General features: G+C 37.9%; 3 protein-coding genes across 6 annotated transcripts in view; 2 read left to right on the forward strand and 1 right to left on the reverse strand.

Moving 5' to 3' along the window:
* Positions 1-14,170, forward strand: part of LOC133651092 (rab GTPase-binding effector protein 1-like) — a 47,916-nt gene extending 33,746 nt beyond the window's left edge. For both annotated transcript variants that reach the window (XM_062049030.1, XM_062049031.1), the window contains 5 exons: positions 2,895-3,084; positions 3,493-3,548; positions 5,785-5,883; positions 13,650-13,766; positions 13,839-14,170. In XM_062049030.1, coding sequence (XP_061905014.1) covers positions 2,895-3,084; positions 3,493-3,548; positions 5,785-5,883; positions 13,650-13,766; positions 13,839-13,940 — 564 coding nt within the window. In that variant the 3' untranslated portion in view covers positions 13,941-14,170. The remainder of the gene's footprint in view (positions 1-2,894; positions 3,085-3,492; positions 3,549-5,784; positions 5,884-13,649; positions 13,767-13,838) is intronic.
* LOC133651091 (neural cell adhesion molecule 1-like) overlaps positions 1-27,235 on the reverse strand; it is an 881,445-nt gene that overhangs the window by 271,468 nt on the left and 582,742 nt on the right. The gene's annotated exons all lie outside the window — the stretch shown is intronic.
* LOC133651099 (myelin protein zero-like protein 1) overlaps positions 21,421-27,235 on the forward strand; it is a 30,569-nt gene continuing 24,754 nt past the window's right edge. The window contains exon 1 of one of the 2 annotated variants that reach the window (XM_062049045.1): positions 21,421-21,622. In XM_062049045.1, coding sequence (XP_061905029.1) covers positions 21,550-21,622 — 73 coding nt within the window. In that variant the 5' untranslated portion in view covers positions 21,421-21,549. The remainder of the gene's footprint in view (positions 21,623-27,235) is intronic. The other variant, XM_062049046.1, reaches the window with a different exon arrangement.

Genomic DNA, 27,235 nt, shown 5'->3' on the forward strand with positions numbered 1-27,235 from the left:
AGCCGCACTGGTGCACTATCAAGCGCCTACGAACGCATCACCAGATGCCTTTTAGTGCCTCTGTCTTTCCTCAGTGGGCGTCCGCATCGGAGAAGTTGCGTAAGAGCATGATGTCACAAATTGAACCCAAATGGACTGCAGCAGTAAACCAAGATCATTCTACTGACAGTAAACCAAAATCGCCTTTTTGAGTAATCATTTTAAATACATATCAAATATTTAAAAATGTGTGGATTCGTATAGCAAGATGCCGTAATTAATTTTGTATTAATTATACAGTGGGACCTCGTTTACATCGCGACAAATAGGCCTCTGTGTGCGGACCATGTCTCGGTGTATGAACGCTTCATTCATTCATTCACTTTTCATGCTGCTTGAAACCACCGGGGGCTGCCATTTTGATGACATCACTTCCTGTCCACGGGCACGGCCATTTTGAAGAGGCATGGGCGCGTATGTGGCATCCTTTTTACATCCTGTAGACAAAGCCGTGGCCATTTTGAAGAGCTTTGATGGCGTGCGGCACTTCTGACAAGGTTATTTCAACAATTGTCGTACCTTGCGCAGGTCGGTGCTGTGTGAGCCTGTCTTAGAGATCACTTTGTGTGATCAGAAACGTTTTAAATGTGTCCAAACTCTCACAGTCTTGCTGTATAGCTTCGGGTTGCTAGACTGGTTGCAGCCCTTCAGTTCAAGGATTTTATCAGCGAAGGGGGCAAGTCTTTAATTGTGATGAGACCGAAAAAGATGCCACAGCGGACCTTTTGTTACAGTGAAGGAAAGGCACTACCGGGACACAAGTCGATGAAGGATCGCTTCACACTGCTCGTTTGTGCTAACATTAGTGGTGACTACGTGAAGCCACTGCTTGTTTGTCACCCCAAAACTTCCAGTGTTCAAAAAATATATTGACATTCAAGCTTGCTTTAATATTGTTTGAATAAAAAAGAGATTGTTGAGCCATCATTCCCATGTTGTGTTGGTTGTTGGATACACACATATACATATATACACACATATATATACACACATATATATACACACATATATATATATATATATATATATATATATATATATATATATATATATATATATATATATATATATATATATATATATATATATATATATATATATATATATATATATATATTCTTGTCAAAGTGTGCATTTTCTTTTGCTAAAATAGGGACTTTTGTCGAGGCTAGAACCATTGTTTACATGGATTCTTATGGGGAACTCTGCTTCTCTGTATGAACTTTTCGGTTGGCGAACCATTTTGAAGAACCAAATCAAACCGAGGTTGTTTTATATTACGCCATGTTATGTATGCTAAGCGGTGCTGTGTTATGCTATGCTATGCTACAGTGCTTATGTAACGGAGGTCAGCCAGTGCACTTGTGCCAAGTGCACTGGCTGACTCCCTAAAACCTTAAGAGCTTGCGCAAACATCGATTGGACAGTTTTGGCTTTTAGCCCGGTGCCAATCTCTAGGTTTGAGCCGCAAGCGGAACGGAAGCATGGGACTAACTAAGAGGGTTAGATATACTCAAAAAAAGGTTTTCCAGGGCCCACATTTTCAGGTAGCTAAGGACCAAGGGCGGACTTCTGTTTGCTATGCTATGCTACACTACAGTGTTTATTCAACAAAAAAAATTTAATTCTGCTTTCGCTGTTCTTCTTAATTTGTATTTACTGTAAAAGCAAGCAAATTAAACCACCATCAATATATTTATACTGGCCCCAATCCCTGGTTGGCGTACCGGAAGGTCTCCTAAATGGCTTGTTTAAATGTTAAATGCAATACAAATAAAATACATTATTATTATAATTATTGTACCAGGCCGCAAATAAATTTGTTTGAAATTACCAGTACATCCATTTTAGTTTTTGTATCCCGAGTATCTTATTTCAAAAGAATCACTAGGGTCACAGTAGGTTAGCAAAATAAGTTGCAGGGAAACAAGGACAAGAGTCCCATTGACTTTATTTTGCTGTGTATTACTGTAGTAATTGGTGAAATACAGGTAAACGGTAATACTTTTTCCCCCTTTTATTCATATGACATTACTCTGTAATCTGCACTGATATTATATGAACATTAGAGGTGTCCCGATACAACTTTTACACTTCTGATTCCGACATTGCAGCCTTCGGTATTGGCTGATAGCGATATTAGTTGGAAACAATGTCAGCATACAATTATTATTTTGGTGTGATGAATGTTACAAAAGGTTTTGTTTAAGATAAATCAGTCAAACAGAGAACAATGGTAGGTATGAAAAAACACTAACCTGTTTATTATTAACCATCTGCAATGGACTTATGCTGTCTTTGAATTGAAGTAGAATGCAAATGAGTTTTTTGGCAACACCTATTGGATTAAGGTAAGACCATGATGCAGTAAATTGAATAATGCGGACACGTTTGTTGCTGGTTACTCTGATAAGCTTCTGCTTTGGAGACTTTGTATGTGTAAGTAATATGCAACTACAATGATTAGATACTTGTTTATACTGACAAAGGTCGGAAACTACAATATTGTTTGATTAGGACACTTATTAGGTATGTCTAGCTCGTGTGCTATTGTGTGCTTAACTGCTGTGTAGCTGCTAGCTTTTAGTAGCCTGTAGTTTACTTTTTGTAAATGACTTGACTAAAATAGAAGAAAAGACAAACCTTGTGTGCTTATTGGAGGACATTTAGATGTTAACTGGTTGTCCTACTTTTCACAAATCAACACGGTGCAGGACTGCTTGTATCGGTGCCTACATCAGAGATTTAAGATGCAAGCCAATATAATCCGATACTTGTTTTTTTGCTGATAACAAACCGATATCAATATTGGATCAGGACACCTTTAATAAACATACATTGTGGTTTGTCCTAAGGACCTCCAGTCCAAGGTGTTGCAGCTGCGGGAGGACACGGTGGCGCTGCGGACGTCCGCCGACCACATGGAGGAGAAGCTAAAGGCGGAAATTCTCTTCCTGAAGGAGCAGATCCAGGCAGAGCAGTGCCTCAAGGAGAACCTGGAGGATACGCTGCAGCTGGAGATCGAGAGCTGTAAGGAGGAGATCGGTGAGTGATCAGTGATGAAATTCTGGGGGGGTGTAACAGGAAATTACGTCAGAGGAGAACATTCCTCATCAACTTGGGGTAGAATCCACCGTGAATATTTGTTGTGATGTCCTCCAGATGTGTTCTTTTCTGTTTCTGTTGTTTCCCCTTTGTTGTCATTCAGACATCTTGGAAGGTATACTGGTGTACTTCCCACCAGCTTGAGTGTGTGTGTACAGTGTTAGGTGTGCTCTAATACACACTAACGCTCACATCGATGCAAAACTTGCTTAACTGAACCCCTCATCTGCACTTTGGTCTACCAAACGACTAATTCGAGCTTGTGCAGCTTTGCCACATTCTCAAACCAACGTGCTGAGGCCATGAGCCGTGTTTTTGATCCTATCACAATGTATCTTCTTCCCACAGCGTCGTTCTCCAGTTTGAAGACGGAGTTGGAGCGGACAAAGGCAGAGAAGGAGCAGGTATGTCAAGTGTGATATGTTATACTGTATGTTTATGATACATGTATTTTTTATGGAGCTAGACCGTTTAGCATTTTATACATAAGTAATAAAACCTTAAAGTCACATCTTATAATATATATATACATATAACCCTTTAAGGCATTTGTGATTAAGGGCTATATAAATAATCTTTGATTGATTGATGTATATGTGTGTGTATATACATAATATGGCCCTGCGATGAGGTGGCGACTTGTCCAGGGTGTACCCCGCCTTCCGCCCGATTGTAGCTGAGATAGGCTTTTTCAATTGCAATTATTTATTTAAAATAGGGACAGCACATATGAATGAACATATATATAACATGTAAATATGTCAGGTTTTAGCCAAAGGTTAATTTCTGCCTGTAGTCCCCAGACGACAATAACATTCACACAAAACAGAGAAAAGTCAGGATCACCACCACAGACTCAGTAAACTTTTACTAAATACACAAAAAAATTATTCCTGTCAAACATTGTTCACAAATCTGTCTCAATCTGTGCTAGTGAGCATTTCTTCTTTGCCATCCCACCTCACAGGTGTGGCATATCAAGTTGCTGATCAAACAGCATGATTATTGCACAGGTGTGCTTTAGGCTGCCCACAATAAAAGGCCACTCTGAAATGTGCAGTTTTATCACACAGCACAATGCCACAGATGTTGCAAGTTTTGAGGGAGCGTGCGGTCGGCATGCTGACTGCAGGAATGTCCACCAGAGCTGTTGCCCGTGAATTGAATGTTCATTTCTCTACCATAAGATGTCTCCAAAGGTGTTTCAGAGAATGTGGCAGTACATCCAACCGGCCTCACAACCGCAGACCACAAGTTACCACACCAGCCCAGGACCTCCACATCCAGCAGGTGCACTTCCCTGATCATCTGAGACCAGCCACCCGGACAGCTGCTGCAACAATTGGTTTGCATAGCCAAAGAATTTCTGCACCAACTGTGAGAAACCGTCTCTGGGAAGCTCATCTGCATGATCGTCGTCCTCATCGGGGTCTCGACCTGACTGCAGTTTGTCGTCGTAACTGGCTTGATTGGGAAAATGCTCACATTTGATGGCGTCTGGCACAGTGGAGAGGTGTTGTTTTCACGGATGAATCCCGGTTTTCACTGTTCAGGGCAGACAGTGTGTGTCAACGTTGTGAATTGAGTGGCCCATGGTGGGGGAGGGGTTATGGTATGGGCAGGCGTATGTTATGGACAACAAACACAAGTGCATTTTATTGATGGCCTTTTGAATGAACAGCGATACCGTGACAAGATCCTGAGGCCCATTGTTGTGCCATTCATCCAAGACCATCACCTCAAGTTGCAGCATGACAATGCATGGCCCCATGTTGCAAGGATCTGTACACAATTCCTGGAAGCTGAGAACATCCTAGTTCTTGCATGGCCAGCAGACTCACTGGACATGTCACCCATTGAGCGTGTTTGGGATGCTGTGGATCGGCATATACGACAGTGTGTTCCAGTTCCTGCCAATATCCAGCAACTTGGCACAGTCATATAAGAGGAGCGAACCAACATTCCACAGGCTACAATCAACAACCTGATCCACTCTCTGCCAAGGAGATGTGTTGCACTGTTTGAGGCAAATGGTGGTCACACCAGATACTGACTGCACCCCCAATAAAGCAAAACTGCACATTTCAGAGTGGCCTTTTATCGTGGGGAGCTTAAGACACACCTGTGCAATAATCATGCTGTTTAATCAGCATCTCGATACACCACACCTGTGAGGTGGGATGGATTATTTTGGCGAATAAGAAATGCTCACTAACACAGATTTGTGAACAATATTTGAGAAAAATGAGTCGTTTGTATACATAGTAAAAGTTTTACATCTTTGAGTTCAACTCGTGCAGTTCAACTCATGTTGTTTATATTTTTGTTCACTCCATGTATATATGTAGATATTTGTACATGTATATATCTTATATGTATGTATATAAATGTAATATTATATATATATATATATACATATATATTTTGTGTGTTTTTTATATTATCAAATCATTTTACTTTTGTTAAAGTACTTTTTTTTTTTTTAAAACACCCTTCCTTTTAATAAATACCATGTGTTCTCTGCAGTAAATAAATGCACCCAGCCACTATTTGAGTTGCAAACCATATTTTTTTTTCTTCTGTTTTTGAATAAATGTATTTCTCGGTGTACCTCGCAAACCGTGTTTTATTTGTGTGTAGTTGCGGAGCAGGTTAGCGGAAAAGACAGAGACACTGGAGAACATCCAGGCCTTGAGGATGAGTCTTGAACAGCATCTTAAAGAGCTCAGTGCAGTCAAGGTCAGTTTCCGTCTTATACAGTAGGAGCTGATATGCGCTAAACGCTAACTGTATTTTGGCGGCAGACAATGGACCTATTGTCTATCCGGTGCAGAGCAATTGCTGTTAAATACAAACAACATACATTTCGGATTAAAGATCTATGCTCTGTTACCGTTCATACATTAATCCATTTATTGAAATGTCATCGTAGCATATCATGCATTATTGGGACATCACAGTGTCGCTAGATGTGGGCAAACTTGGCTCAAAATCCCAAATGTCTATTAATATTGTTATTAAAAAAATATTAATATCATCAAAGCATACCATGCATTGTCGTGGCTGATCTAGCACCAAACTGCAAAGGAGTACAAAAAGTTTATTTTGCACATTTTGGAGATCATGTGCCTTTAGATCTTGAAAATGTATGTTTGTTATAAATTTGAAGGCATCGCAGCATCTCCTGCACTGTCGTGACTGTTCAAGCGCTGTACTACAGAGGAGAGGAAAATGTTTATTTTGCACACTGTTGCAAAGTTTAGAGATGTTGTGACACACTCCTGGATTTTGGCAAAGTTTGGCAAAAAATGACCAAAAGTGCATTATTTTTTATAATTATCATCAAACCGTGAAGGACAACAACACATATCAGGCACAAATACTGCAAACCGCCATAAGAAGAAAACTCTTATTTTGAAGTTTGCCAATACTCCATCAGGGTTGGCGTTAGGAATTTTTAAAATGGGGTCCCAGGGACCCCATCAAGTCATAAAAATGGGGTCCCACAGTAAATTTTTGGGGTCCCACTTTTTTGTAACCGTTTTGAAAACAAATCATAAATGTATGCATTATCCTGTTATATCTCACATTCTATATGGTGTTTTGGAAAAAGATTGTCATAAACATTACTTGATTCATTAAAATAATACAAAAAATACAAACGAAAACAAATTTTTATGCATATGTAAAAAAAATTCTTCTTTCCTTCATGGCGTTCTTCTTTCCTTCATGGATTTTTGGCCAAAGTAAGACAAAGAAAACAATGTGAAGTTGTCTTTATTTTTTTTGTTTTATTGCCATGATTTTAATAGTCCGGCCCTTCATGTGGCCCCTGAGCTAAAATGAGTTTGACACCCCTGCTCTAGATGTGGGGCTCAAAAATGTAGGATTTTTAAAATTAAGTTAAACTTAAAGTCCCAACGATAGTCACACACACACTAGGTGTGGTGAAATTTGTCCTCTGCATTTGACCCATCCCCATGTTCACCCCCTGGGAGGTGAGGGGAGCAGTGAGCAGCAGCGTGCGCCGCGCTCGGTAATCATTTGGTGATTTAACACCCAATTCCAACCCTTGATGCTGAGTGCCAAGCAGGGAGGTAATGGGTCCCATTTTTATAGTCTTTGGTATGACTCGGCCGGGGTTTGAACTCACGACCTACCGATCTCAGGGCGGACACTCTAACCACTAGGCCACTGAGCTGGTAATTTTGTCTGAGAAATGTTATAGGCGTCGCCACATATTACTCACTCACTGTCTTGAGTGTTTTAGCACCATACTCAAAAGGAGAAGGACAAAAAGCTTATTTTGCAGATTGTATCACACATTTTGGAGATCTCGAAAATCCCTCTAGATAATTTGGCAAATTTTGTCTAAAAATCCCGGAACGTCTATTTGTTTAAATTTAAGGCATCACAGCATATCCTGCACTGCCGTGACTGCTCTAGTGCCATAATTCAGAGGGGAGGAAAAAGTTTCATTTGCACATTTTTGAAATTTTAAAGATCATTTGATACCGCATTCAAACATTTACTCAATATCACCAAAATCCATGATTTATTTTGACTGTTAGTGAACTATTGAACACATGAACATACAGTATATCATACACAGTCTAAACTTACTGCAAACCAAAAGAAAAAAACTTATTTTGCAGATTAAGTATTTTGGAGATCATGCCTTTAGATTTTGAGCTAAAAAATATAGAAATTTTGTATAATTTTTTTAATTTTTTATTGAAGGCGTTGCCACTTATGCACCTTCATGGCTGTTCTAGCACCATACTGCAAAAGACAAGCGGAAAAAAGCTTATTTTGCAGATTGTATTACACAAATAAACTCAACTCATTTTGGGCATCATGTGACATTACCATCAGAGTGCTTCTGGATTTTGATCAATTGCGTCTGAAAATCCTGCAACGTCTATTTGAAAAAATTGAAGGCGTCACAGCATATGCTGCACTGCCGTAAACTGTCATAGCACCGTACTACAAAGCAGAGGAAAATATTTATTTTGTACATTGTTGGACATTTTGGAGATCACATGACACTGCATTCATGGTACCTCTTAAAAATGCCACCAAAATGCATTATTTTTTACTGAACACATGTCATACACCGTCTTTATTGTACTTACTGCAAATCTCATTTTGCAGATTTTTGCGTATTTTGGAGCCCATTTGACTTCACTATCATCATGCTTTTAGATTTTGGGCTCAAAAATACAGAATTTCTGCGAAATACTAAAGGTATCGCCGCATATCACGCACCATCATGAGTGTTCCAGCACCATACTGCAAAAGAGAAGAAGAAAAGCTTATTTTATAGCACATTTTGGACATTGTATGACATCAGAGTGCCTCTAGATTTTGGCAAATTTTGGCTACAAATCCCGAAACGCCTATTTTATTGTTTTTTAAACATTGAAGGAAATGTCGGATATCATGTGACACTGCATTCATGGTCCCTCTTAAAAATGGACTCAGTGTCACCAAAATGCATATTTTTTTAATATTAGCAAACTACTGAACACATATCATACACCGTCTTTACTGTACTTACTGCAAAGCTCATTTTGCAGATTGTTGCCTATTTTGGAGCCCATTTGACTTCACTATCATGGTGCTTTTAGATTTAGGGCTCAAAAATACAGACTTTTTGCGAAATATTTAAGGCATCATGCGCCGTCATGCACCATACTGCAAAAGAGAAGAAGAAAAGCTTATTTTGCAGATTTTAAAGAACATTTTGGACATTGTATGACATCAGAGTGCCTTTAGATTTTGGCAAATTTTGGCTACAAATCCCGAAACGCCTATTTTATTTTTTTTAAACATTGAATGAAATGTTGGATATGATGTGACACTGCATTCATGGTCCCTCCTAAAAATTGACTCAGTGCCACCAAAATGCATTATTTTTTAATATTAGCAAACTACTGAACACATATCATACACAGTCTTTACTGTACTTACTGCAAAGCTCATTTTGCAGATTGTTGCCTATTTTGGAGCCCATTTGACTTCACTATTATGGTGCTTTTAGATTTAGGGCTCAAAAATACAGAATTTTTGCGAAATATTTAAGGCATCATGCACCGTCATGCACCGTACTGCAAAAGAGAAGAAGAAAAGCTTATTTTGCCGATTTTATAGCACATTTTGTATTGTATGACATCAGAGTGCCTCGAGATTTTGGCAAATTTTGGCTTCAAATCCCGAAACGCTCATTTTTATTTTTTTTTAAACATTGAAGGAAATGTCGGAGATCATGTGACACTGCATTCATGGTCCCTCTTAAAAATGGACTCAGTTTTTATTTTTTATTTTTTATTAAATCAACATAAAAAACACAATATATACATTATATATCAATATAGATCAATACAGTCTGCAAGGATACAGTCCGTAAGCACAGATGATGATTTCTTTATGAAAAAAAAAATAATAATACCCCCCCCTTACAAATGGACTCAATGCCAGCAAAATGCATTATTTTTTACTATTAGCAAACTACTGAACACATATCATACACAGTCTTTACTGTACTTAATGCAAAGCTAATTTTGCAGATTGTTGCGTATTTTGGAGCCCATTTGACTTCACTATCATCCTGCTTTTAGATTTTGGGCTCAAAAATACAGAATTTTTGCGAAATATTTAAGGCAGTGGTCCCCAACCACCGGGCCGCGGACTGATTGGTATTGGGCCGCACAAGAAATACAAAAAAAATATATATATATATTTAATTTTTTTAATTTTTTAATTAAATCAAAATAAAAAACACAATATATACATTATATATCAATATAGATCAATACAGTCTGCAGGGATACAGTCCGTAAGCACACATGATTGTATTTCTTTATGAAAAAAAAATATATATATATAATATAGAATAGAATTTCTGCGAAATACTAAAGGCATCGCCGCATATCATGCACCGTCGTGAGTGTTCCAGCACCATACTGCAAAAGAGAAGAAGAAAAGCTTATTTTATAGCACATTTTGGACATCGTATAACATCAGAGTGCCTCTAGATCAGGGGTCACCAACCTTTTTGAAACCAAGAGCTACTTCTTGGGTACTGATTAATGCGAAGGGCTACCAGTTTGATACACATTTAAATAAACTGCCAGAAATAGCCAATTTGCTCAATTTACCTTTAACTCTATGTTATTATTAATAATTAATGATATTTACACTTAATTGAACGGTTTAAAAGAGGAGAAAACACGAAAAAAATGACTATTAAATTTTGAAACATATTTTGTCTTCAATTTCGACTCTTTAAAATTCAAAATTCAACCGAAAAAAAGAAGAGAAAAACTACCTAATTCGAATCTTTTTGAAAAAATTTAAAAAAGAATTTATGGAACATCATTAGTAAATTTTCCTGATTAAGATTAATTTTAGAATTTTGATGACATGTTTTAAATAGGTTAAAATCCAATCTGCACTTTGTTAGAATATATAACAAATTGGACCAAGCTATATTTCTAACAAAGACAAATCATTATTTCTTCTAGATTTTCCAGAACAACATTTTTAAAAGAAATTCAAAAGACTTTGAAATAAGATTTAAAATTAATTCTACAGATTTTCTAGATTTGCCAGAATATTTTTTTTGAATTTTAATCATAATAAGTTTGAAGAAATATTTCACAAATATTCTTCGTCGAAAAAACAGACGCTAAAATGAAGAATTAAATGAAAATGTATTTATTATTCTTTACAATAAAAAAAATACATTTACTTGAACATTGATTTAAATTGTCAGGAAAGAAGAGGAAGGAGTTTAAAAGGTAAAAAGGTATATGTGTTTAAAAATCCTAAAACCATTTTTAAGGTTGTATTTTTTTCTCTAAAATTGTCTTTCTGAAAGTTATAAGAAGCAAAGTAAAAAAAATAAATGAATTTATTTAAACAAGTGAAGACCAAGTCTTTAAAATATTTTCTTGGATTTTCAAATTCTATTTGAGTTTTGTCTCTCTTAGAATTAAAAATGTCAGGCAAAGCGAGACCAGCTTGCTAGTAAATAAATACAATTTAAAAAATAGGAGGCAGCTCACTGGTAAGTGCTGCTATTTGAGCTATTTTTAGAACAGGCCAGCGGGCTACTCATCTGGTCCTTACGGACTACCTGGTGCCCGCGGGCACCGCGTTGGTGACCCCTGCTCTAGATCATACTTGCCAACCCTCCCGAATTTTCCGGGGGACTCCCGAATTTCAGTGCCTCTCCCGAAAATCTCCCGGGACAACCATTCTCCCGAATTTCTCCCGATTTCCAGCCGGACTTAAGGCACACCCCCTCCAGGTCCGTGCGGACCTGAGTGAGGACAGCCTGTCGTCACGTCCGCTTGGCCAACCAAAAAGTAACCACAGAACACTATAGTGTTCTGTGGTTACTTTTTGGTTGGCCAACGGTTTACGTTGTATTGCGCACCCTGACGGCAAGTGTGGGAGTCGCTTCTGAAGTATGAAGTAAAGAGACGTAACTTCGTCACCTCGCCTGGTTGTTGAGTCCAATCCAATCCAATCCAATCCACTTTATTTATATAGCACATTTACACAACAAGAATGTTTCCAAAGTGCTGCACAGCCATGTTAAAAACAATATTAAAAACAATATTAAAAACAATATTAAAAACGATATCAAAAACAATATTATGCTACACCAATGACTGAATAAAAACAAAGAATAAATGAATAGAAAACAATACAGACAATATAAAAAATAAATATGATTAAAAACGATTTTAAAGGGTAAAACCAATTAAAACAGTAAAATAGACATCAAAATGTATAACCCTAACCCTAACCACACAGGACAACAGAGGACAGAAGACCACACAACTCACGTAGTGTTAAAAGCCAAAGAATAAAAGTGGGTCTTAAGACGAGACTTAAAACACTCCACTGTGGAAGCAGTTTGAACATGGAGGGGCAGAGTGTTCCAGAGTTTAGGGCCGACCACAGAGAAGGCCCTGTCTCCCCTGGTTTTAAGTCTCGTCCTGGGCACCACGAGCTGGAGCTGGCTCTCGGACCTCAGAGTCCAACCCAGAATATTACACTGCCCATACCTATGCTCCTTCAAAGGCTGTGCTACTGGCTGCAAAGCATTGCACTTTCAAATACAACAATGAGTAGAGAGGAGTGTTATGTGTGTATATGTGTAAATAAATGAACACTGAAATCCAAGTATTTATTTAATTTTTATATATATATATATATATATATATATATATATATATATATATATATATATATATATATATATATATATATATATATATATATATATAAATATATATATATATATAATAAAATATATATATATATATATATATATATATATATATATATATATATATATATATATATATATAAATATATATATATATATAATAAAATATATATATATATAATAAAATATATATATATATATATAATAAAATACATTATATATATATATGTATTTTATTATATATATATATATATATGTATTTTATTATATATATAATAAAATACATATATATATATATATATATATATATATATATATATATAATAAAATACATATATATATATATATATGTATTTTATTATATATATATATATATAATAAAATACATTATATATATATATATATGTATTTTATTATATATATATATATGTATATGTATTTTATTATTTATATATATATATATTTTATTATATATATATATATATTTCATTATATATATATATATATATATATATATATATTATATATATATATATATTATATATATATATTATATATATATATATATATATATATATATATATATATATATATATATATAATAAAATACATATATATATATATATAGCTAGAATTCACTGAAAGTAAAGTATTTATTTTATTTATATACAGTATATATACATATATATATAAGAAATACTTACATTTCAGTGAATTCTAGCTATAAATATACTCCTCCCCCCTTAACTCCGCCTCCTTAACCCCGCCTCCTTAAAACCCGGACCGCCCCCCCGAATTTGGAGGTCTCAAGTTTGGCAAGTATGCTCTAGATTTTGGCAAATTTGGGCTAGAAATCCCAAAACGCCTATTTTTGTTTGAAAACATTGAAGGAAATGTTGGAGATCATGTGACACTGCATTCATGGTCCCTCTTAAAAATGGACTCAATGCCAGCAAAATGCATTATTTTTTACTATTAGCAAACTACTGAACACATATCATACACAGTCTTTACTGTACTTACTGCAAAGCTCATTTTGCAGATTGTTGCGCCTTTTGGAGCCCATTTGACTTCACTATCATGGTGCTTTTAGAATTTTTGGGCTCAGAAATCCCGAAACGCCTGTTATTGTTTGAAAACATTGAACTGTTCCAGCACCATACTGCAAAGGAGACAAAATTACTTATTTTGCCCCTACAGTTTTTTTTTGCCTAAACTACCTAACTAGCTAGTTCACAGTGCGCATTTGTGTGGACTGTAGGGGGCGCTAGAGAGTCAGGTGTTGGAAGAGAAGGACAAAGCCCAGCGCTTGCAAACGGAGCTGGACGTCAGCGAGCAGGTCCAGAAGGACTTTGTGAAGCTTTCTCAGACCCTTCAGGTAACGAGTCATGTTTTTAACACACACACAAACGCCGTCGCCGTGCATTTAAACGCTTTTCCACGCTCCCAGGTCAAGCTGGAGCGAATACGGCAGGCCGACTCGTTGGATGGAATCCGATTAATCCTCAACGACACCAACTTGACTGATATCAACCAGCTTCCGGAGACATGATAGCACATCCGTGCGCATGGACTGCCTTCAGAATCACATTCCCGCCCCCGCCACCTCTTTCTCCATCCCAACTAACATTATTGATCTGACACTTCCAAGCCCCGCCTCCTCATCCTCCATAACCAGTGACGGCACAAGGAGCCCATGGCCTTTTTTTTAATTATTTTTTTTTTTGTACATTCAATCACAATGGAGACTATGAAGAACACTAATAAAACATGTAAAGACTACATGTGTGTGTATGAAAGTCTCCCTGTGGATGTTCCTACTGTAGATAGAACTATTAACTAACTTTTATTTGTCCAATGAGCTCAACCAAAAAAAAAAAGTTTGTCCTCTAAAAGCATTTTTGCTGTGCTGCTTCTCTTTTCTGTCAGATTGGTCCATCATTGTTCAACTCACCTTTTTCTGGCTATTTGTATGTGACATTTCCCCACCTGTACACAACCTTATAACACAAGACGAAGGAAATACTTTGGCAATGTAAAAAACCTGCACATGACTCACCGTGATGAACGCAAAAAGCCGTGCGAGCTGCTGTGTTGTGCTTTTCTGAAGCTCCTTCTTTTTAAATATGCAAAAATACAGTGAAGAAACACACATTTGCCATTTGTGGTTTTTATTCCTTTACTTTGACTTGTTCACATGTTTTTGTTTTTTTTTTGCATTAAGATTACATTTTAAACCTAAAATTAATTTATAATAACTGGAATAATATTGAGTATTATTAAAAATACCTAATTCATAGTTTCAAATACTAACTTGGTCAATAAAATATCGACTGAAGTGTGCAACTGTGCCTTTTTATTTTGTACTAACAAAACCCTGCAATAATATAAACTATTGTGGAGAAGACATTTTTAATAATTAAATAGAAAATTGATTTGCCCAAAAAATGTTTTATGGTCGTAATTAATTTAACCTCATACTATTGTGGTTACATTTAATTTTTTTTTTTTTTTTGGTAATATTGTAATTTTTAAGATACTTAAAACAACATATTTTCCCAATGTTCTCTGCATTGAACATGACACCACTACTTTTAATATTACTTTTTCATATGAAAAAAAATAAATACAAATTAATGTACACTACCGTTCAAAAGTTTGGGGTCACCCAAACAATTTTGTGGAATAGCCTTCATTTCTAAGAACAAGAATAGACTGTCGAGTTTCAGATGAAAGTTCTCTTTTTCTGGCCATTTTGAGCATTTAATTGACCCCACAAATGTGATGCTCCAGAAACTCAAACTGCTCAAAGGAAGGTCAGTTTTGTAGCTTCTGTAACGAGCTAAACTGTTTTCAGATGTGTGAACATGATTGCACAAGGGTTTTCTAATCATCAATTAGCCTTCTGAGCCAATGAGCAAACACATTGTACCATTAGAACACTGGAGTGATAGTTGCTGGAAATGGGCCTCTATACACCTATGTTGATATTACACCAAAAACCAGACATTTGCAGCAGGAATAGTCATTTACCACATTAGCAATGTATAGAGTGTATTTCTTTAAAGTTAAGACTAGTTTAAAGTTACCTTCATTGAAAAGTACAGTGCTTTTCCTTCAAAAATAAGGACATTTCAATGTGACCCCAAACTTTTGAAAGGTAGTGTATGTGGCAACCAAGAAGATAAAAACGATTATCTTTGGTAATATATTGTAACTGGAAAAAGTGTTCAAAAGTTCAATGTTATAATGTCCAATGTTAGTAGGCCCTATTGAAATTGTTTTTTTAATTATTATTATTATGTATGAAAACTCAACAATTTTTGCAGGCGCATCAGGTCCGGCGAAAAATATATTTTTGTCACGTCTGTGTGATCATGTTTTGTTTTGGTTATGTTCGGTTTGGTTTTTGGACTCTTTGTGCACTCTTGTTTGTTTTGTCACCATAGCGACCCATTAGTTTCACTCGCGCACCTGTCGCTAATCATGTCGGTATTATTTAAGCTTTCAGTTGCCAGGCGGTCTGTCTGGCCACATTACCTCCTTGACACCCACGTTACCTGATTATACCTCTGAAATCCATGCCATAGTTCCCTGCGTTCCAAGTAAGTTTTTGTTTATTGTCCATAGTTTTGCCTTTGTGGTAGTTTTGTTTCTTAGCCAAGTTTATCTCCACCTTTTTTGTTTGTACCTTTTTTATAGTCATCCGATGTCCACTCCAACTATCCTTGCATCTCGGGAAAACGAACAACCCATAGTCCCCGTCTTGACAATTTTTGAGGGCCCGAACATGAAATTTGAAATTTGACTTAGTAGCGGCCCTTTAAAAATTAGAAACAATTTTTTTACCCCCTACTAACAGATTCATATATTATCACAAAAATCTGTGGCGACGTCTGTCATGAGAGGACGCACGTAAAAGTCTCAAGAAACCATATTTGAAAATAAACAGGAAGTCGGCTATCTTGGTTTGAATCGTCCGGTTTAAGGCTAAAAAGGGGCCGTAGTTTAACAACTCCTTCAAACCAAATAAGCCAGAGTTAAAATGAAACCGACAAGACAGATGGGCGCTGATTAGTTGCGGAGGAAACTTTTATCTGATGGCTTGCCACAAAATGTTAAACAACACAAAACTTGAATAATTTGGCTTGGTAAATTCGGATCTTAATCACATAATTTTTTACAAATAATGATGATGACACCCTGAAGTGCTGAATTGATCAGTAGTTATGTGTACCTATTCATAGTGGGCGGAGCTTGCCAATGAAAACTACTCTTCACCTTTATCAATTCAACTGTCCACACGCCATTTTAGATCAGTGCTTCTTAATTATTGTCTGTTACGCCCTCCCTAGAAAGAAGAAACCCCCCCAAAAAATGATCTGGTCTTATGAGACAAAGATTGAATAATTTTGACACCGCTCATCACCAGGCCAATACCAACCCTGCACTGAAGCATGGTGGTGGCAGCATCATGCTGTGGGGTTGTTTTTTTCAGCGGCAGGAACTGGGAGACTAGTCAAGATAGAGGGAAAGACGAATGCGGCGATGTACAGAAACTTCTTGCACGCACTTAAAACTCCTTTGTGTTTCAGCAGCAGTTGTTTATTTCACTTACCAGTACAGTCATGTCTTGTTTTGTAACATTTCATGTTATTAAATGGGAAGCTCACCGAACTACACATTATGGACCTTCTTTCTTAGTGACTACAGGAGGACAGCCTTTGATTGATTGATTGAAACTTTTATTAGTAGATCGCACAGTACAGTACATATTCCGTAAAATTGACCACTAAATGGTAACACCCGACTAAGTTTTTCAACTTGTTTAAGTTGGGGTCCACGTTAATCAATTCATGGTAATTATTACCACAATTTTTTAAAAAACCTCTATTTTCTGGAAAAGACCAGAAGAAAAAGGGAAACAATAACCTGGATTTATTGAGTAAACGACAAAAATGGACGTTAAAGGCCTACTGAAATGAATTTTTTGTATTTATACGGGGATAGCAGATCCATTCTATGTGTCATACTTGATCATTTCGCGATATTGCCATATTTTTGCTGAAAGGATTTAGTAGAGAACATCGACGATAAAGTTCCCAACTTTTGGTCGCTGATTAAAAAAAGCCTTGCCTGTACCGGAAGTAGCGTGACGTCACAGGTTGAAGGGCTCCTCACATTTCCCCATTGTTTACACCAGCAGCGAGAGCGATTCGGACCGAGAAAGCGACGATTACCCCATTAATTTGAGCGAGGATGAAAGATTCGTGGATGAGGAACGTGAAAGTGAAAGATTAGAGTGCAGTGCAGGACGTATCTTTTTTCGCTCTGACCGTAACTTAGGTACAAACTGGCTCGTTGGATTCCACACTCTCTCCTTTTTCTATTGTGGATCACGGATTTGTATTTTAAACCACCTCGGATACTATATCCTCTTGAAAATGAGAGTCGAGAACGCGAAATGGGGACAATCACAGTGACTTTTATCTCCACGACAATACATCGGTGAAGCACTTTAGCTACGAAGCTAACGTGATAGCATCGTGCTTAAATGCAGATAGAAACAAAAGAAATAAGCCCCTGCCTGGAAGGATAGAGAGAAGATCAACAATACTACTATCAGGAGACACCGAACCAAACACTGGACATGTAACTACACGGTTAATGCTGTGCCGCCTGTCGAAGCCTAACAATGCTGTTGCTAACGACGCCATTGAAGCTAACTTAGCTACGGGACCTCTTCAGAGCTATGATAAAAACATTAGCGCTCCACCTACGGCAGCCAGCCCTCATCTGCTCATCAACACCCGTGCTCACCTGCGTTCCAGCGATCGACGGCGCGACGAAGGACTTCACCCGATCATCGATGCGGTCGGCGGCTAGCGTCGGATAGCGCGTCTGCTATCCGACTCAAGTCCTCCTGGTTGTGTTGCTGCAGCCAGCCGCTAATACACCGATCCCACCTACAGCTTTCTTCTTTGCAGTCTCCATTGTTCATTAAACAAATTGCAAAAGATTCACCAACACAGATGTCCAGAATACTGTGGAATTTTGCGATGAAAACAGAGCTTTTTTGTATTGGTATACAATGTGTCCGAATACTTCCGCTTCAACCATTGACGTCACGCGCATACGTCATCATACATAGACGTTTTCAACCGGAAGTTTCCCGGGAAATTTAAAATTGCACTTTATAAGTTAACCCGGCCGTATTGGCATGTGTTGCAATGTTAAGATTTCATCATTGATATATAAACTATCAGACTGCGTGGTCGGTAGTAGTGGCTTTCAGTAGGCCTTTTAATACACCTTTTGGGCTAATTATATTAAAAGTTGGCGTGCTATACCGGAGATACATGTCCACAATCCATAAATGTCTTCTAAAATAAGATCAGTAAATGTATATAGGGCACCACTTTCAACAAGACATCTCCGGTGAGTGCAATCATTTCATGATATTTAATTTTACACTTTGGATCACCTAGGATGTGCTGCGGTATCAAGCCTCCTCCCTGGAGGTGACGCTAACCTGAAAGGCTAATCATTTTGTGGTGGTGGCAGTCGCTTACTCATATTTAAAGTGCGGCCATTCTGTGACTGTGTGTGAGTACGTTTATGTTTGTGGAACTTTTAAATTACAAACCTCGTTTCCATATGAGTTGGGAAATTGTGTTGGATGTAAATATAAACGGAATACAATGATTTGCAAATCCTTTTCAACCCATATTCAGTTGAATATGCTACAAAGACAACATATTTGATGTTCAAACTGATCAACTTTTTTTTTTTTGCAAATGATCATTAACTTTAGAATTTGATGCCAGCAACACGTGACAAAGAAGTTGGGAAAGGTGGCAATAAATACTGGTAAAGTTGAGGAATGCTCATCAAACACTTATTTGGAACATCCCACAGGTGAACAGGCAAATTGGGAACAGGTGGGTGCCATGATTGGGTATAAAAGTAGATTCCATGAAATGCTCAGTCATTCACAAACAAGGATGGGGCGAGGGTCACCACTTTGTCAACAAATGCGTGAGCAAATTGTTGAACAGTTTAAGAAAAACCTTTCTCAAGCAGCTATTGCAAGGAATTTAGGGATTTCACCATCTACGGTCCGTAATATCATCAAAGGGTTCAGAGAATCTGGAGAAATCACTGCACGTAAGCAGCTAAGCCCGTGACCTTCCATCCCTCAGGCTGTACTGCATCAACAAGCGACATCAGTGTGTAAAGGATATCACCACATGGGCTCAGGAACACTTCAGAAACCCACTGTCAGTAACTACAGTTGGTCGCTACATCTGTAAGTGCAAGTTAAAACTCTCCTACGCAAGGCGAAAACCGTTTATCAACAACACCCAGAAACGCCGTCGGCTTCGCTGGGCCTGAGCTCATCTAAGATGGACTGATACAAAGTGGAAAAGTGGTCTGTGGTCTGCAGGTCCACATTTCAAATTGTTTTTGGAAACTGTGGACGTCGTGTCCTCCGGACCAAAGAGGAAAAGAACCATCCGGATTGTTATAGGCGCAAAGTTGAAAAGCCAGCATGTGTGATGGTATGGGGGTGTATTAGTGCCCAAGACATGGGTAACTTACACATCTGTGAAGGCGCCATTAATGCTGAAAGGTACATACAGGTTTTGGAGCAACATATGTTGCCATCCAAGCAACGTTACCATGGACGCCCCTGCTTATTTCAGCAAGACTGGCCTGCCTGTAGTCCAGACCTGTCTCCCATTGAAAATGTGTGGCGCATTATGAAGCCTAAAATACCACAACGGAGACCCCCGGACTGTTGAACAACTTAAGCTGTACATCAAGCAAGAATGGGAAATAATTCCACCTGAGAAGCTTCAAAAATGTGTCTCCTCAGTTCCCAAACGTTTACTGAGTGTTGTTAAAAGGAAAGGCCATGTAACACAGTGGTGAACATGCCCTTTCCCAACTACTTTGGCACGTGTTGCAGCCATTAAATTCTAAGTCAATTATTATTTGCAAAAAAAAATAAAGTTTATGAGTTTGAACATCAAATATCTTGTCTTTGTAGTGCATTCAACTGAATATGGGTTGAAAAGGATTTGCAAATCATTGTATTCCGTTTATATTTACATCTAACACAATTTCCCAACTCATATGGAAACGGGGTTTGTAACACTTAAACCAAAAATAAACAAAAGGCGAGTGCCGCTAAGAAAAGGCATTGAAGCTTAGGGATGGCTATGCAAAACGAAACTAAAACTGAACTGGCTGCAAATTCAACAAAAACAAAATGCTGGACGACAGCAAAGACTTACAGCGCGTGGAGCAGAGACGGCGTCCACAAAGTACATCCGTACATGACATGACAATCAACAATGTCCCCACAAAGAAGGATATAGCGTCCGCACAACATAAATAGTCTTTATTGCGAAAACAAAGCAGGTGCGTTCAATAGCGTTCAAGGAAGATATGAAACTGCTCCAGGAAAATACCAACAAAACAGGAAAAGCCATCAAAATAGGAGCGCAAGACTACACACAGGAAAACAGCAAAAACCTCCAAATAAGTCATGGTGTGATGTGACAGTACACCTGCTTTGAGACAAGAGCTATAGTGATGCATGTTTGGTTATAGTTTGAATTGATTGATTGAGACTTTTATTACTAGGTTGCACAGTGAAGTACATATTCCGTACAATTGACCACTAAATGGTAACACTCGAATAAGTTTTTCAACTTGTTTAAGTTGGGTTCCACTTAAATTGATTCATGATACAGATATATACTATCAGATATATACTATCATCATAATACAGTCATCACACAAGATAATCATCAGGGTATATATACATTGAATTATTTACATACAATTTATACCCAACAATTGTGAGAACGACTTTTTACTGTCAATATCGGCTACTGAGTTTCATTTTTTTTAATGTTTTCTGCTGGTGGTGTGCCTCAGAATTTTTTCAATGAAAAAAACCGAAAAGGTTGAAAAACACTGCTCTAACCGCGCAACAGATTGCTGCAATGCACCCCGGTGGCCGACAGGGGGCGGCAAAGTACACACCTCGTGTTTGGACCTCCCTCCCGCGAAGAAGACAATGCTCCGGACGACAAGGCTGGGGGAAAAAAAAAAGCCAAGAAGAAACTAGTCTCATTTCCAACAACACAATGGAGCTAAAATGGACAAATACTCTTCCCAGGAGCCTTATATTGACTGGATTTGTGTTTTGTGTCCTGTCAGGTGAGGACATTTAAGGGCTGTTAACACGGTGTATAATGTTGCATTTGTATGGTTGTGATTTTTTTTTCTTTTAGGTGTGGATATTAGGACATATCACCTTCCCTGCTAACAACACCTCCACAATATATTATGTATTATCATTTGTTTTTTTTTTTATATAAAACCAATATCAGCACGACGCAATGTCGCTGGAATTAGTCTTCGAAAAAGGGAGGACGCTGTTTGAAGATAGTACTTAACGTCCACCAAAACACAAACAAGCTTTGATGGACGCTAGCGAGCTGCCGCCCTGAGCCGTTCAAGCGTCGCACAGCTCGCACGAAAATGGGCATTTGTCGTTCCCCCAAAAACCCCGCAATGGATGAGTTGGACACACGCCGAACGGTCCGCTACCGTTTTTTATCGAGCACCGCCCAGTAAACATACTCGAACATTCGGCGACAAGAGGTGGACGAAAATGACGAGTTTTTGCCCGTCTACGTGTCGTCCAATAGCAATTCTCCATATAAAAGATGTATTGCATTAGCTTAGCATCGACATCCTCACTCTGTCACATCTGGTCATTGAACGTTACATGTACACAATGGTGTGTTGTGTAACCAATACATCTTCCACAAAGCACAGCGATAGTCATGTAGCATTTCCTGTACATGCACAATGCAATCTGGTTTATATTTTGGGGATTAACTCAAGGTGTGCAGCCCAGTACATGAGAGATGTTAGTAATATTACCAATAATATACAGACAGTTTGCATACGCAAGCTTTCGGGTCTGCAGGTTCTGCTTTGAATCTAGAGAGAGGTGACTAATTCTCCATGTCATATTGCGAAACTGCCCTGCTAAACCAACACACAACTTCTGTTTTCCCAGCAGTTTACACTACAACAGTACGGTACAGCAGAGATCCCCAACCACCGGTCCGTGACAGATTTGCTTCCGGGCCTTGAGAAACATTAAATAATTTATAAACGACCGCATTTTCTCGGTCTTAAATTTCACTCGTCCCGCTAAATACACAAATGCCGTATTTTTCGGACTGTAAGTCGCAGTTTTTGTCATAGTTTGGCCGGGGGTGCGACTTATACTGAGGAGCGACTTATGTGTGAAATTATTAACACATTACCGTAAAATATCAAATAATATTATTTAGCTCATTCACGTAAGAGACTAGACCAGTAGTTCTTAACCTGGGTTCGATCAGACCCCAGGGGTTCGGTGAGTCGGCCTCAGGGGTTCGGCGGAGGTCAAAACACACCCGACTCATCGTGTAAATACAAACTTCTCCCTATCGGCGTATTACGGATACGGCAACAGCTTACTGGTTTGCAGGTGTGTAATTTGTTGTGAGTTTATGCACTGTGTTGGTTTTGTTGTTTGAACAAGGTGATGTTCATGCACGGTTCATTTTATGCACCAGTAAAAAAACATGGTATCACTTTAGTATGGGGAACATATTCCCCATTAATTAGTTGCTTATTAACATGCAAGTTAGTAACATATTGGCTCTTAACTAGTCATTAAGTACTTATTAATGCCTTATTCGGCATGGCCTTATTATAACCCTAACCCTCTGACCCTAACCCTAACCAAATAACTGTAAATTAAGTCTTTATTACTTAGAATATGGTCCCCTGGTTTCCAAATAACTCTAAATTAAGTCTTTGTTACTTAGAATATGTTCCCCGTACTAAAGTGTTACCAAAAACATATAACTTTGTCTTGAATTTGAAAAAAACCCAACATTTTATTTTTCACTAAAGAAGGGTTCGGTGAATGCACATATGAAAATGGTGGGGTTCGGTACCTCCAACAAGGTTAAGAACCACTGGACTAGACGTATAAGATTTCATGGGATTTAGCGATCGGGAGTGACAGATTGTTTGGTAAACGTATAGCATGTTCTCTATATGTTATAGTTATTTGAATGACTCTTACCATAATATGTTACGTTAACATACCAGGCACGTTCTCAGTTGGTTATTTATGCGTCATATAATGTACACTTATTCAGCCTGTTGTTCACTATTCTTTATTTATTTTAAATTACCTTTCAAATGTCTATTCTTGGTGTTGGGTTTTATCAAATAAATTTCCCCAAAAAATGCGACTTATACTCCAGTGCGACTTATACATGTTTTTTTCCTTCTTTATTATGCATTTTCGGCCGGTGCGACTTATACTCCGAAGCGACTTATACTCCGAAAAATACGGTAGGCCTTTTCATATATGTATAATAAAACTCCTGATAGGAAGTCGCCATTTGTTAAAAAAGTTAAAGTACCAATGATTGTCACACACACACTAGGTGTGGCGAAATTATTCTCTGCATTTGACCCATCACCCTTGATCACACCCTGGGAGGTGAGGGGAGCAGTGGGCAGCAGCGGTGGCTGCACCCGGGAATCACTTTTGGTGATTTAAGCCCCAATTCCAACCTTTGATGCTGAGAGCCAAGCAGGGAGGTAATGGGTCCCATTTTTATAGTCTTTGGTATGACTCGGGCAGGGTTCTGAACTCACAACCTACCGATCTCAGGGCGGACACTCTAACCACAAGGCCACTGAGTAGGTTATTAGAATTGTATCAGAATCAGAAATACTTTATTAATGCCCCAAGGGGAAATAAAAATTTTCAGCACAATCCGATTCAAGATCAGACAAACATTACAGGGAGACAGAACAGGATCGCTGACGGGTCTGCCAACTTCCGGCGCCCCTTACAAAAAAGGTGAGATACAGGTAAATCGGTCTAAACCTGGGCCCCTGGAGAGGGGGTCCAGACTGAGGCCAAGGGAAAAAACAACTCCTAGACATTAAAGACATTAAAAGAGCATAGCTGATGGAACCAGCCACTTCTACATACAGCTATGAATAAAAAGTCAAAGAAACATATACACTGTGGTGGCCTCTGCGGTGTTCCACGCCATCGTCTGCTGGGGTGGCGGGAGCATGGCCAGAGACAGGAGCAGACCCAACAAAGCAACCAAGAGAGTCTAAGGAGACTGAGGTGTCCGATACCTGCTCATTCAGCCAAGACACTGTGAAGCCTGTCATCTTTTTACATGCAACAATTAATGCACATTAATGAACATATGTCAAGTCAAGTCAAGTCAACTTTATTTATATAGCACATTTTCAACAACTGTTTAGGTTGCACCAAAGTGCTTTACAGGTTAAAAAAGCATGGAGCAAACAAAAAACAAACAAAACAAAAAAACCAACAACAAAAAAACAACAACTAAGCAAAACAAAAAACAAACAAACAAAGAACATAAACAATGAGTGTGCTAAACAAGACAATGCAAATGCAATACGGTAAAAGGGGTCGAATAAAAAGTTTTTTAAAAAAATTTGCAGAAAAAAAAAATAAATAAATAAATAAATAAATAAAAAATAATATATATAAAATATAAACGTGCCAGATCATAGCCAAAGGCTATGCTTCGATGTCTATGCTTATAGCATGAAGTGCTCAACTTGCTGGTAGACGGCTGCGTTGACCCTGGAAAAAAGAGCTGGACTGCTGCTGAGTGGTCCAAAGTCATGTTTTCTGACGAAAGCAAATTTTGCATTTCCTTTGGAAATCGAGGTCCCAGAGTCTGGAGGAAGACAGGAGAGGCACAGGATCCACGTTGCCTGAAGTCTAGTGTAAAGTTTCCACCATCAGTGATGGTTTGGGGTGCCATGTCATCTGCTGGTGTCGGTCCACTCTGTTTCCTGAGATCCAGGGTCAACGCAGCCGTCTACCAGCAAGTTTTAGAGCACTTCATGCTTCCTGCTGCTGACCTGCTCTATGGAGATGGAGATTTCAAGTTCCAACACGACTTGGCGCCTGCACACAGCGCAAAATCTACCCGTGCCTGGTTTACGGACCATGGTATTTCTGTTCTAAATTGGCCCGCCAACTCCCCTGACCTTAGCCCCATAGAAAATCTGTGGGGTATTGTGAAAAGGAAGATGCCGAATGCCAGACCCAAAAACGCAGAAGAGTTGAAGGCCACTATCAGAGCAACCTGGGCTCTCATAACACCTGAGCAGTGCCAGAAACTCATCGACTCCATGCCACGCCGCATTAACGCAGTAATTGAGGCAAAAGGAGCTCCAACCAAGTATTGAGTATTGTACATGCTCATATTTTTCATTTTCATACTTTTCAGTTGGCCAACATTTCTAAAAATCCCTTTTTTGTATTAGCCTTAAGTAATATTCTAATTTTGTGACACACGGAATTTTGGATTTTCATTTGTTGCCACTTCAAATCATCAAAATTAAACGAAATAAACATTTGAATGCATCAGTCTGTGTGCAATGAATAAATATAATGTACAAGTTACACCTTTTGAATGCAATTACTGAAATAAATCAAGTTTTTCAATTTCAATTTTTATTCTAATTTACTGGCTTTTACCTGTGTGTGTGTATATATATATATATATATATATATATATATATATATATATATATATATATATATATATATATATATATATATATATATATATATATATATATATATATATATACTGTATATACACAGTACAGGCCAAAAGTTTAGACACACCTTCTCATTTCAAGGCGTTTTCTTTATTTTCATGACTATTTACCTTGTAGATTGTCACTGAAGGCCTCAAAACTGTGACACCTGTGAAGTGAAAACCATTTCAGGTGACTACCTCTCAAAGTTCATAGAGCGAATGCCAAGAGTGTGCAAAGGCAGTAATCAGAGCAAAGGGTGGTTATTTTGAAGAAACAAGAATGTAAAACATGTTTTCACTTTTTTTTGATAAGTACATAACTCCACGTGTTCATTCACAGTTTTGATGCCTTCAGTGACAATCTACAATGTAAATAGTCATGAAAATAAAGAAAACGCATTGAAACGAGAAGGTGTGTCCAAACTTTTGGCCTGTACTGTATATATAAAATATATACATATCCATATGTGAAAAAAATATATATATATATATATTCATACATACTGGAATTATGTTTTACGTATTGTATCTGCTGATGTGGTTATGTTATTGATGTCTCTCTGTTTGGCCACCTTTTGTCCTCACAATTTCCTCCTCCGTCTTTATTTTTTTTCTTCTTTCTATCACCTCCTGCTGCGCCAAAAGATAAATATATTCTAACCTTTAATAAAGTTATATATAAATAATGCAACTAGAGAAGTACAGTGCATTTGGAAAGTATCCACAGCACTTCTCTTTTTTCACATTTTGTTATGTTACAGCCTTAATCCAAAATGTAAAAAGTTAATTTTTGTCCTCAAAATTCAACACACAATACCCCATAATGAAAATGTGAAATTTGGTTGATGCACTTTTGGCAGCAATTACAGCCTCAAGTATTTTTATTCGATGCCACAAGTTTGGCACACTTATTTTGGGCAGTTTCGACTTTCACACAATCCTATTTAACCTACTCAATGGTTAACTGGACATCTTTATGTGCTCGACGCCTCAATCATTGGTATGTTTTCATCTACAAAACCATTCTGGGTATCACTCCATCTTATCTGTCTTGTCTTTTAACAAAGAAACAAGGAAGTCACAATCTTCGTTCAATGAATGTTCTGCAATTTGTCGTCCCCAAAGTAAGCACTGAACT

The sequence above is a fragment of the Entelurus aequoreus genome, linkage group LG05 (genome assembly GCF_033978785.1).
Source record: "Entelurus aequoreus isolate RoL-2023_Sb linkage group LG05, RoL_Eaeq_v1.1, whole genome shotgun sequence".
NCBI lineage: Eukaryota > Metazoa > Chordata > Actinopteri > Syngnathiformes > Syngnathidae > Entelurus > Entelurus aequoreus.